Source organism: Phodopus roborovskii, unplaced genomic scaffold, assembly GCF_943737965.1.
Source record: "Phodopus roborovskii unplaced genomic scaffold, PHOROB, whole genome shotgun sequence".
In the NCBI taxonomy this organism is placed as follows: Eukaryota; Metazoa; Chordata; class Mammalia; order Rodentia; family Cricetidae; genus Phodopus; species Phodopus roborovskii.
In genome coordinates, this window is record NW_026126541.1 from 5,896,139 (window position 1) to 5,909,270 (window position 13,132).

At 46.7% G+C, this 13,132-nt stretch overlaps 1 protein-coding gene across 1 annotated transcript in view; it reads left to right on the plus strand.

The window, feature by feature from the left end:
* Nucleotides 1-13,132, plus strand: part of Gpam (glycerol-3-phosphate acyltransferase, mitochondrial) — a 53,259-nt gene that overhangs the window by 12,995 nt on the left and 27,132 nt on the right. The window contains exons 2-3 of the mRNA XM_051200015.1: nt 12,012-12,105; nt 12,944-13,074. Coding sequence (XP_051055972.1) covers nt 12,973-13,074 — 102 coding nt within the window. The 5' untranslated portion in view covers nt 12,012-12,105; nt 12,944-12,972. The remainder of the gene's footprint in view (nt 1-12,011; nt 12,106-12,943; nt 13,075-13,132) is intronic.

The window sequence follows — 13,132 nt, forward strand, 5'->3', positions numbered from 1 at the left end:
CCTAGGCCCTCCCTCCTGGAAAGGCCCTACTTCTAAATATCACACTTGGACTAAGTTCCTGTTCTTATTGCCTTTCACATGTGACTCTGCTGATTAAGCTTCTCTGTGAGCGCTGGGGTGATGGTAGCTCAGTAGCAAAGCACTTGCCCAGCATGTACAAGGGCCTGGGTTCAACCCAGCATAGGTCCTCCCTACCACACAGACACACACAGACACACACAGACACACACAGACACACACAGACACACACAGACACACAGAAACAAACACACACACACACACACACACACACGTGCATGCATGCACGTGCACCATATCTTATATTAGAAGTATTGTGCAAATGTGTGTTTCAAGAAAACACATCTTTGTTTCATACATGTAGCTTTCTGGTTTATTTATTCTTTCATTCATTTATTTACTTATTTGCTTGTTTATTTTTAATTTCAATGCAGAGCCTCGTGTAGCCCAGGCTGGCCTCAAGCTGAGACTGGCCTTGAACTGCTGATCCCCCTGGTCCCACCTCCTAAGTGCTGGGTCTCTGGAATGTATCACCATACCCAACATGTGGCAGTTTTGGTTGTGAGTGTTTAAAATCTACTCTCTCAGCAGCTTTCAGATATAGCATTTCCTATTACCTGTCTCCTCTGCCAGCCTGGGTCACTACTGTTATACTCGCTGCTTCTTTGAACCCAACATGGTCATAGTCTGATGGGAGATGCCATTCTGTAAATATGTTTCTCTTATTGGTCAATGAATAAAGCACTGTTGGCCAATAGGAAAGCAAGATAGGCGGGACTAGAGGGATTCTGGGAGTTGTAGTAGGAGATGCAAGGTATAGAGTCTTGAAAAAGGAAGAGGTCCAGACCCTCTCTCCAGTAAGATAAGACCATGTGGAAATACTTAGGTTAATAGAAATGGGTTAATAAGCCAATAGGAACGCTAGTAACAGGCCAACAGCTTTATATCGAATACAGTGTCTCTATGTGTTATTTGGGGCTGGTGCAGCTGTGGGACCAGGCTGGTGGGAAAACTGCTCATAACAATAGTCAATGTCAACTTGAAGTTATAGAGTATTTGATTTTCAATGCCTGGCTTATAATGCTTACTATAGTACATTCCAGGTTTACCACTGTCTTCACAAATCATGGGATTTATTTTCTTTTTTTTGTTTTTCAAAGCTGACTAGTTTTCTTTGTGTATATGTGTTTTATATATCCATCCATCAGTAGATGTTTAGGTTTATCCCATATTTTGGCTATCGTGAATAATGATCTAATAAACTCTCTTCAACACACTGATTTCATTTTCTGTTGATTTACAGCCAGAAGTGGGGTGGGTCATATCGTAGTCCTGTTTTTAAAAACTTAAAGGAACCTAACACTGTTTTGTATGATAGTCATACTATAGGCACATATTCTTAAGTACAGGGCCCACGGATGACCTTAGAAATTACTGTGAACTGGCTGAGAAGAAATGAAAGCATTGACACACTTAGTTTTCCAGAGGAAATGCCTGAAGTTCCATCATTACTTTCATGTCACAAAGTTAGGAATTACTGCTTTACAAACTCTGTCAATAGTACAGTTACCAACCCCCTCAAACGAAGCCTCTAAGTTTATAATCAGAAAAGGGAAATGGTCTGGGTTTGAAGACGGGGAAGCTTATAGTTGACAGTTGTGATCCCTGAAAGCGACTGGGACTGATTCCTGGGTCACTTTTCCAGCTCGCTTGAAGGTACACACGGTACATTTTAACTCTAAACCAGTGTCACAGTATAAAGTCAGCATTACTATAAGCTGTGTTGTGTGGATGCAAACAAGGGGGAGGGGGAGGGAAGCTTGACAGTTATATGATAGAAAGATGATAGAGAAAATGAAAAGCAAATGCATAATTGCATTTACATCAGCATTCCTTTATAAAATATGGATATGTGACTGGTCAGGCTTAAGTATGTGTTCATAATAATTATGCTTTTGGACATGTCTGAGCAGTAGCTATACCTTGCTGTAATCCCAAAGCACATTCCTAACTAATAACAGGATACATATATGTGCCACCATGGTTTTAGGATAATAAAAGTTTGCCTGTCACATGTTGAGGGCGGGCAATTGATTGTTCTGCTTAATTACGGTTTGTCTGAGAGTCACTCTGGCTAAATACATAGGGTTAATTAGATACACAGGACACTTTATTTTAGGTACTACGATCACTATTTAAAATTCACATAGTGTATATGGGCATGCCCCAACTCTGCAGAGCTAAGAATCGAGGAAGTCTTATCTCTGAGAAGCTAAAATTCCCTTCATTCCAGCATTTGATCAATTGCCGAGGCCTTAGATAATCATTAATTCTTGGTGTAGGTTGTATTTGTTTAGTAGTTAATGAGCAAGTGTCCTAGAGATTTAGGTGGACTACTCTTAAGCACTTCAAACTTTTATTATCCTAAAACCAGGGGTTCTCAACTTGTGCTATGAGACCCCTTTGGCAAAATGTTGTCTCCAAAAATATTTATGCTACGATTCACAACAGTAGCAATGTCGCAACAGAAATAATTTTGTGGTTGGACGGGGGAGTCACTACAACATGAGGAACTGTATTAAAGGGTCAGGCATTAGGAGGTTGAGAGCCACTGTTCTGGTCCATGGCCCTCAGCCCCTCACCTTGTGTAGTTGCTCACTTATGGGGACCTAGCACCTTCTCTCTTTTGTACTTACATTGCTCCTTTAACCCTGACCCCAATGTGGGTGGGGGTGTGGAGCGGACTGAAACCCATCGTCATTCCCCCTTGTAAGAAGCACAGTGTGCTCAGGGAAGGGCAGCTGTGTCTTGAGGAACTGAAAGAACTTGTATGAGTTGTTTTTCTGTTGCTGAGACGAAACGCCAGAGCTGAGGCAGCTTACAGAAGAAAGCGTTTGTTTGGGATTGCCATTCCAGGGGGATACGGGGTCCATCACGGTAGGGATGACAGCCAGAGCAGGGAGCTGAGAGCTCGAATCCTCAACCACAGCCGTGACACTGAGTGAGTGAGCTGGAAGTGACAAAAGGCTCGTTACCCGTGAGGGGCTTCCTCTAGCAAGGCTGCAGCTGCTAAGATGCCCAAAATGATGCCACCATTTGGGGACACAATGTGCACACGCCCAAGACTGTGCGGCCATTTCTAGTTCAAATTAACACTAGAGGCCAAGGTGGCTAAATTCAGAGAAAGGTAGGGAGTTAGGTAAAGGCAAACTTTGACAGGCAGTGGAGAATCTGTTGAAGACATTCAAGACAGTGAATAGGAGGTAACTGAACACATTTTAATCAGTTGCAGCAGGGACAAGTGTTTGACATGGCCTGTGGCCTGTGCTGTGGTTTTCAATTTTGTTTAAGGGACTAGAGAAGTTCCTTTGGAGGGATTCTGGTCTCCTGAGCTTCCTCTGGGAGAGCAGATGCCTAGTCCCCCTTCTGCATCTTACTTTCTCCAGGTAGCTTACACAGTACCGTTCCAGAACAAAAGACAAGGCCTAGTTACCAGGCTATGTATGAATAATATGAATAATGGGCACATGTTCTGGAGTCAGACAGCTAAATTCATGTGAGGGTTCTGCCACTTAACTAAATTCACTTGGCCTTCTAGCCTGTGGGGTTGTGGGAAGGACAGGTCCCCCATTTCCCTTTTTGACATCAGATCATTTCCTGCCTTTCTCCCTGCTCTTCCTCATGAGGAAATGATGGGCTAGGCTTCCCTGAAGCTTGTATTTTGCTCATAGGAAGGCCAGCCAGTGTTCAGGGTGCTGGGAGGGAAAGGCAGGCTCTGGTCATCTTACTGGGCAGTGTCTCTGTTCGTCCTACTGGGCAGTGTCTCCTCTTGGCAGTCTGCTTCCTGTGTCCCAGGTGGCTGTCTCTTCAGACTTTGGGAGCGTGGTGATTTGTGTTCCTGTTAATCTCTGGGTTGCCTCCCACAGCAATTCCAGGTCTTTCTAAGCTGTTCTCTGTGTGGAAGTCCCCACTCTTGAGCCCCCTGGCACGGACTGTTTTCCTGGTTTCTCCTTGTCTGAGAGTCTAGCTTGATACAGTGCCTACGGTGTGCTCAGAACTGTGCTTGGCATGTAGCAAGTGCTGGATAAAGAGAGCCTACAAAATGAACCTACTGCCCACTGGTTCCCGCCTGCACTGCCAACTTGCCCCAGGCAGGCTCCTGGGAACACCGAAGCTCCTGAGCCTCTGCCCACTCCCTCCAGATTGCTTGCCTCTTTAGACTTGTCTGTTGGCTCTTACCTAATCTAACAAGGTGGGGGAGATGCAAACTCCACGGCATTCATATCACATGTCCTGATTGTACTTGTAAGTTTTCAAACTTTCTGCGGCTTACTGCACCGTGCTTTACCCGGCTCTGACTTTCTTCCAGCCCTCTCCTGTGACTCCATTCTACTTCAACCTCATTGGCCTTGGCTCAGCTCGCCAGCTCTGTCTTCACTCTGGGCTCTGGAATGTCTCTTTGGCTCCTGGTCAGCTATCCTCTGTGATCCTTCTACTGGGAGGTCATTTTCACCCCGGGTAAGTGTGCAGCCCTCTACCCAGAAACGCTCTCTGAACGATGCTAGGGTTTCTGGCTCCCCTGGGTTCTCAGCTCTGTGATATTCATTATGTGAATTTAGATGAGGCAGAGTATGGTATAGAAGGTAAGCAAAGGTGATTCTAGTACAGGCGGCATTCTCAAGGCTGAGAGTGAACAATGACCAGAGAGACCATCGAGGAAGGAAAGGCTCTCCCTGGGGTGCGGGGTGGTGGTGGTGGACGATGGTCACAGATGCTTGTTTAGGAAAATGCTTTCATTCCACAAGAGTAGGCACTGGCCATATTAACCCTTATGTTGACCCATTTGTTTAGATAGACTCTCTCCATTTCTTGAAGTTTCAGGAATAGGTATCTTCCCAAATGGTGTTTTTCTATCCAGGTCATTGGCAGGTTGACAGGCCCATTTGTACTAGCTTTTCTTTCTTTTCTTTTCTTGAGATAGGGTTTCAGCTGTGTAACTAAGGGTGACAGTGAGTTCCCCAGTCCTTCCGCCTCTACCTCCTGAGTGCTGAGGGCACATAATGATCTTTCAGCCTACTACCATCTAGTTAGAGACCTACCATGGCCGTCACAAGGCTGCTCTCCTCACCGTCCTGTGACAGGGACTCATGATATCCCATATTTCATCTTTCCTATCATATTTGTTCATTGCCTCTCATCCTTCTTCCCAGCTCTGTGTGTCCAGGTCTATTATCCTCTCCTCTTACCAGGACCAGAGCCATGGCCGGCATTTTCATTTGTCTACACCAACACTCAGCAAGACGACCGCTACAAAACAGACTCCGAGTGGGGTCTGCGTGAGTGTACGTTGACTAACCCGTCTTTAAGCCATTCCTCAGACTTCAGCAGTGTTCATCTTTAGCAGTCTGCCCCTGTCCCTTACCTGGGTATACAGGCTGCATGAGGAACCATGCAAAACCCCTGACTCACTTTTGCTGGGTCTTTGCAATCCTTGCCTGGGCCCTGAATGGTTCTCAGAACTCCATTCCTTCTGTGACAAGCTCCACCCTCTGGGCCTTCCCCAAGGCTCCAAAGACTCGCTTCACCATCAAGGGCCTGCTGCCTCCAGCACTCTGCACTGTGAGAGGGATCTCCCAACTGAATGACCGTTAGGTCTCTCAACTCTGTCCCCCTCTTCAGTGTCTGGGCTATGCGGAATTCTGACCCTTGCAGACAACTTTTCTCTCTCACTGTTTCTGGCTGAACAGTTTCTAGATGAACTTCCAGTGAGAAGCTAAAGCTCTCTTGAGTTCATCTTGTCAAGAGACCAGGCAGGCGGCTTCTCATTCTCTTCACGGTCTATCACAGACTGCAACTGCTTGGCCTCCCTGACAGGAAAATGTAGGAAAGCCTGGTTACACTTCAGAGCAGAGGAAATATCATTCATTCCACAAGAGTGAGCTAGCTTGGCTCTTTAAAGACATACTAGCTAATTTGTCTAATACCTAATTGCTCACCCTGCCCACCTACATATAGACAGTTTCTCTTTTAAAGCTAATTTGCTACCCCGAGGCATAGCTAGTGGCTTGGAATCCACTAGTTTCTGCCTTGTTTTCTTCCAGAAAAGTTTAGCCTTGTCCCTCTCCCTCACGCTATCAGCTAGGCACCAGACTATGCCAGGACAGGGCTCCCTGAAGTCTGATAATTTCTGGTGGACTTCAGGGCTACCCTGTTGCTTCAACGAACCCAAAGCTATTATGTAGACACAGCCGTTTTCAGCCAACACTGTCCTTAACATGGAAATCCTCCTTTGAGTTTATTTGGAGCTTAATCCATGTGTCCATTCACTGCTGAAGCAACTTCCGGTGAAAGTGAGGTCCTAGGAGTGTGCTCAGAGGGAGGCAAGAATGTTCAGTCCCCTGTGGCCTGAGGGCATTTCTGAAACATGGAGTCCTCTCCTTTCACCGCTACCCCTCAGCCTGTTACCAAGGCCCATCTCCAAAGCCCTTCTCTTTATTTGTTTATTCTTTCCGGTGGTTGAGTCACCCCTGCAGCAAGAACCGGGCGTGCGCATGTGCGTGGCACTGTTAAAGTCAAAGCAGATGCGCCTCTGCCTGAGAGGTACGGAATTCTGTCAAATCTCAGTGCTTCAAGTAGGTGGGGATCCGACACAGTCGAGACTGTTCGATCCAGGGGTAGGCAGGGAAGCAGGAATGCCCGCGGTGTCCCTTTAACTGGGAGAGCAAAGCTGGGCAGTCCTCACAGCTGCTTTTCTCTTAGGTCACATTGCCCCCCCCCACTAAGTCACGTGACCATCTTGGCTGCAGCAACAGTTGCAATATTCGGGAATGAGATTATCATAATTGGCTTAGACACCTTGTGTCATTCTTTTCTCAGAGCCTGGCAAAAGATCGCCATGAACAAAATCAGAGGGAAAGGACAGATAGATGTTAGACCAGCAGCTCTCTCAGGGAGAGCAACTAGCTCTCCACAAGCCAGAGCTAAAGCGGAGCTTTGAATCTTTTGGGGAGCAATGACTGACAGGAGTTGAGTAAGTACACCAAACTCTAGAGAGAAGAGAGAGCACTGTCTTGTTAAAGCTATATTTACAGTGGAGTTCCTGGCATAAAGGAGAGGCTCTGTAAATATTTATTGAATACTTGAATGCCCCAAAGGATCCTGGAGGAAAGTACATGGAGAGAGAGAGAGAGAGAGAGAGAGAGAGAGAGAGAGAGAGAGAGAGAGAGAGAGAGAGAGAGAGAGAGAAATAGGTTTCTTCATCTTCAACTGATTTCTTCCACTAGAATTTTCTAGAATAATTGTTATATTTTAGACAAGGGGTGCATGCTTACTGCATGATTGGATTTTGAAAACTCAGCTAATACCATTCTCTTTTGGAGAAGTGTACATTTGAAGGTGGACGGGCAATAAATGGAACAAATGTACTCAGGTTCCTTTTGATCACCAGGGGAAGCATTTGGGAGAGGAACCGTTACATGGGCAGTGTAAATATTTGAAAAAATATAGAGCTTAGTGTGAGAAAGGCTTGAGTTCTGGTCCCTTCTCCATTACCTCCTGTCTTTGTGGGGTTGGACTCCCTGTTAGTTATACATGCTATAAACTCCACAGTATATTATTTTTATTTTCGTTGTAAGTAGTTACCTTTTAAAGAGACTTTAATAAGAACATTCCTCGGGGGTCCTTAAGGTCTTGCAATTCCTTTGTGTAGATTCAGGTTTCAATATGTAGCATTTTCCTGTCTTTTTTTTTTTTTTTTTTTAACCAGTAACATTTCTTATAGCCTGGGCCTTCTAGAGATGAATCTTCCAGTGTTTCCCTTTCCCCTTTCCTTCAGGGACACCAGCGGCAAGCGCCTCAGGTCCCTGGTGTCCTGCTCATTATTTATTTCCATTTCCTCACTGCTGCATTCTGCATAGTTCTGACCAAGTGTTTTAAAGTAATTCATTTTATTCTTCAGTAACAATTAACCTGCTCTTAATTCATCACAAGTGTGCATATTTATGCTTTTAAAAATCTCGATGGTTTATTTTAGTTTTTTTGAGATAGGGTCTCTTGAAGCATTGAACTCACCTTGTAGTGGAGGATGATTTAGAACTCTGATCCTTTGCCTCTACTCCCTAAGTGCTGGAATTAAAGGTCTATGTCACCGCACCTGCTCTTATGTGGCACTATCTACGGAATACATGACTTCACGCATGCTCCCTAGGCAAGCAATCCACCAACTGAGCTGCGTCCGCTCTCCCAGCCTAGATTTGGATTAAATTCTCTCCCATGCCTCTAGTCTCCACTCTAGCTGCTTTTAACCTACTACCTCCGGGCGTCTCGGATTTATGGGTTTTCCCATTTCTGTTATTCAGAGCTCTTCTCTGCTTCTCCTTCCCTCCCTTTTTTTTCAACCTAATAATTTCAATTTGACAAAACTGAGAATTTTGCTCTGAGGTACAGAGTATTTTCTATTCCCTGTAAGTATTCTTGGCTTTTTTATTTTTTTGGCAGTTGACTAGGGGGTTGTGGGTACAGCTGGAATTTAAGATTTGTTAAATAGGACCATAATAGACTTTATTGTAGGGCTAGTTTTGCTCTGCTGCTGAGGTGAGATCATTTATATCATGAATTCAGACTCTGTGAAGATGAGGCATCTTAGAGTCTTGAATGACCACAAGTTAGTCCCCTAACTTGTGCAAGCCACAGCAAGTGTTCTTTCCTGCCTTCATATGCTTATGTGTTCTTCCCTGTACCCGGACAGCTTCCGGACATGTGCAGGCTAACGAGCCAAAGACTGGACTGAAGCCTTCAGCTCTTCATGGCTCCCTGTACCACGTACCTTTCTCCTCTCTGGCTCTCTGCTCCAGCTCCCACCCTCACAGTCTCTGAGGGTGTCCCTTTTGTACTAAAGCCTGATACCTTTCTAGGTGATGCAGCAGCACAATTATAGGGCTTAGCTCATTTGCTTCTCAACCCCTGGGCCTGTCCATCTCAGGTACATGATGCTTGATGGATGAATGTCATTTTTTTTTTTTTTTTAAATGCCTGCCTGTTTGGCTTTTGTTGTGTTAAAGGAGGCAGTGAATTCACTCATTGCTCCATCTTGACTGGCTGAACCGGTTACTGTTGATAGAATAGATTGCTTAGGGTGTCACCTGTTTCCAAAACAGTTTTCATTAGTAACCCTGACTTCTTGGTATGGCAGCCAACATTTACAGACACAGTCACCCTTGTGCAAGAGTCCACACAACCGAGTTTTATGTAAGAACACTTTCCCCTCTGGCTTACATTTTAGGGTTCCTCTGGTGTTAGTCTTTCTACTTCATGTTGTTTTCTTTTTCTCTCTCTAAGGCTTTTCCTTTTTCTCTTTTTTCTTTCTTCCTTCCATGTTTTGTTGTTAGGGTCCAGTATCCTATGCACAAAATTTCACGTTTTGGGATAAGAATTACTCTTTGTAATCATATACAGCATTCCAGGACTTTAGTGAAGTGTGTTTGCTTCTTGCTCAGGTACACACGGGACTAAATAAAGGCAGGGTCTTTGACTTCAAGGAGGCCTATATGGCTTCTTCTACGAATACCCACTTCCACTCTCTGGGGTTGTTTTCCAACAGGGAACATTTGCTTCTTAGGATGGGTTATAAAGAGAAGTAGGAAGTTCCAGTTAAGAAACTCCTGTTTCCCTTGTCCCTCAGCTTCCAGTGTTTATGGGGAGCTCATTATAGCATGGCACCGAGCGTTGACTAGGACTCTGGTGCAAGGCCCTGCCTGCCTTCATGAGTTTGTAACCTTGTGGAATCCTGACACAGATTGATAAGGACCTGAGGCATGGTCCCAGTGTTAACCTTTGAGATGTCACCAGAGAATTCGATGAATAAGAACAGGAGTGGACAGGGAAAGCCTGAAGAACCAGTTTAGGGACTAAGGAGTAGTGGGAGGAGTAGCATTGCATGCCCCAGGACCAGGGTAGGGACAAGTGCTGGCAGAGAGTGGCAAGAGAGAGGCCTCACTCACTGTTTGTAGGCCTGATGTGCTGGGCCCAGGAGTTTCAATACTAGGAGCTCTGGGTAAGTTAAGTTTTTATTGGGTTATTCTTGCACAAAGATTTACTGGAGCATTCGACGTGGACAAGAACCAATCAATAGCAGCTATCCAAGGACAGAGGCCATGTCTTAATCATCTCCACGCTCCCAGATTCTGGCTCATATTTAATTGTGTTGAGTGGTATATCTTTTTCATTTTAATTGCAAATGCTTTTGGTAACCATCAGCCTTGTCCATAGCTTCGGCAAATATTGCAAAAGAGCCCCTTCCTGCCCACTGTTCTTTTGTTTAAATGGCTCAAGTGAGGCAGAGTTTGACCCGTACTTCTTCAAGCTGTTTTTAAAAAAGATATTTTTAATTGTAAATTTATATACAATAGTTTATACAAGCGTACACACATATATAGGAAACAAAGTGCTTTAACGATTTATGAATACAATGCAAAGTAACTAAGTTGAGCTAATTAGCATTCCATTATTTCAAACACTTAGCAGTTTTTGTGTGAGGACATTTGAAATGTACATTTCAACACCCCTAGGAAGTCAAAACACGGCCATTTAGCACAATCACCGCATACACTGTTTTGCGAAATATACCTCAAAGGAAAAAGCCCGACTCTTCCTTCCTGGGCGGCTGGCTTTGTACCTTTCAAGCCTTACCTTATCATTTTTTTCCCCCTCCTTTGAGGCTCAGCCACTCACAGATAGTTCAGAACGCCGCCTTCCGCAACCCCCCTGCCTCCACATTCTTAATAAGTTCAGCTGACTCTCACACATCTCATAAAAGGGCAAGATCACGCTTAGGGACCTGAACCCACACAGCCCAGCCAGTCAGTCCAGGGCAGGGTCCGGCGCTGGTGCGAGCACCCAGGTCAACTGAGGTCACCCAAGGAAGGCGACAGACAGGCAGACAGACAGACAGACAGGCAGGCAGGCAGACAGACAGGCAGACAGACAGGCAGGCAGGCAGACAGACAGACAGACAGGCAGGCAGGCAGGCAGACAGACAGACAGACAGACAGGCAGACAGGCAGGCCGACCCACGCACGAAGCATGCAGCACGGGCGGTGTGGCCCTCAGGCTCACTGGCCACGCTGGGCGCCTCGCCTGCAGCCAGCCTTGCGCTTTCTGCAAGGCGCAGCGGCCAGCATCCCCCCCCCCCGCCCCCGGCATCACTGCCGCGCGCCGCCCGCGTCATCACGGCGCGCCGCTGCAGCAGGCACAGGGCTGGAGCGCTGGCAGCTGCGGGCGGGCGCCCAGGCGCGAGCTGCCGGGCGGGCGGAGCGTGGCGCGGGCTGCGGCTGCGGGGCGCCGCGGGGACAGGTGCGTGGGCACCGCTCTCCCGGGGCCGCCCGAGGCTTTGCAAGGGTCCCGGGGCGGGGAGGGCTCCGGGAAGGGTGGGCGCGCACGGCCGTGCCCGAGGGGACCCGGCTGCGGTGGCAGCGCCGGCCGGGCTGTGGTCCCCGATCCCCGGGGACACCGAGGCTGCAGGGCGCTCGGCGAGCAGCTGGCTCCGGGGGCCGCTGGCTGACAGCTGCCACGCGTGGAGGGACTGACGGGGCCCCCCGTGCTGCAGACCCCTGCCCTCCCTGCAGCCAGACAGGCGAGTCGGACGGTTTGCTGTCATTTTCCAGATGGGAAGAGCAAGGCGTAGCAGTTAACTAGCCGGTCCCGATTCACACGCGGCGTGTGCGTGTGCAGCCGGGGCTTTGAACTGCAGAGGGGCCTGCTCGCCCCCGTCCGGGTCCGACTGCCAGATTTTTGTTTTGTTTTGTGCACTGCTCTGCACAGCTCTCTGGACTCTTTCGGATTTTAGTTTCTTTTCTTTTTTTTCTCCTCGTCTTAGGGGGAAAAAAAAAATCTGCCTTGACCTCGGGTAAACCCTGTGGGGCGGGAGGAGCAAGGCGTGGACTTCTCTTGGCACTAACCTCCCTTTCCTCCTCGGGTCTCCTGTTTCTTTTTCCCAGGCAGCAGCGAGCTCCCCCTGTTGTGTGGCCATTCTGGACCGGAAGTTGGTAGCTGAGGGCCAATCTTTATGACCCAGAAGAGCTTTCCCCCCAGGTGAGATGCTTTAAGGGTCTCTTCTGTCAGCTGACTGTTAATGCAGATGCAGGCGATTTGAGGCTTAACAGTTGCTGTTGTAAAAAGTCCACGTGTTCCCTTTAGAGAGCGCTGTTTACTGAAGGTGCTCTAATGCTGGGTGAGAAGTAGCCTACAGATAAAATAATTTAACATTGCATGAGAAAGTTTTTTTAAAAAATTATAAAGAAACCCCATTCCTCATACATATAAAGTGTATTACACTAAGCAACCTTTGCTGCAGTTGGAGAGATGGGTCAGTGGTTAAGCATGCTTGCTGATCTTTCAGAAGACCAGAGTTTGGTTCCCAGCATCTGCTTCAAGTGCCTCACCTGTAACTCTAGCTGCAGGGGGTCTGGCCTCCTCAGGCATTCATATGCACATTCATGCACACACATTCATAAATAAATAATAATAGATGTATGTCTTCATTCTCTCAGGAATTACAGGGTTATTAGCCAAATGCAGTAATTTGTTGCATGCCGGCATTAAGCCTTTCGTTCTTAGAAGTGTCTCTTCATGGCCGCTTTTCTCAGGGATCTGAAGGGTACAGATGTATTCTTGGATGCTCAGGAAATACTGGTATACAAATGTTGAGTTTTTCCTCTGTGGCTAGGGTGGCTTAACAGAAACGTCAGGCCAGGTAAGCATTGTACTACCAACCTGGAGTTTTTAATGCAGCATCTAACTGAACTAGAAATCTGTCAGTTCAGTATATATCCTGATACTGACCAGAATCCTGCAGACAGCAAGCAGTATTTTCAGACTCAGCATTAAGTTTCTGGATGCTTCCTTGAGTGGTACCTCCTATTTCTTACAGTATATGATCTGGGACATCCACATTGTGACATGGACGAGTCTTCAGTGACGCTTGGTACAATAGACGTTTCCTACCTGCCCAGTTCATCAGAGTACAGCCTGGGCCGATGTAAACACACCAGTGAGGACTGGGTAAGCCTAAGAAAAGTCTTTGGAACGTTGACAAGAAAAATTGGATGGAAAATTTCAA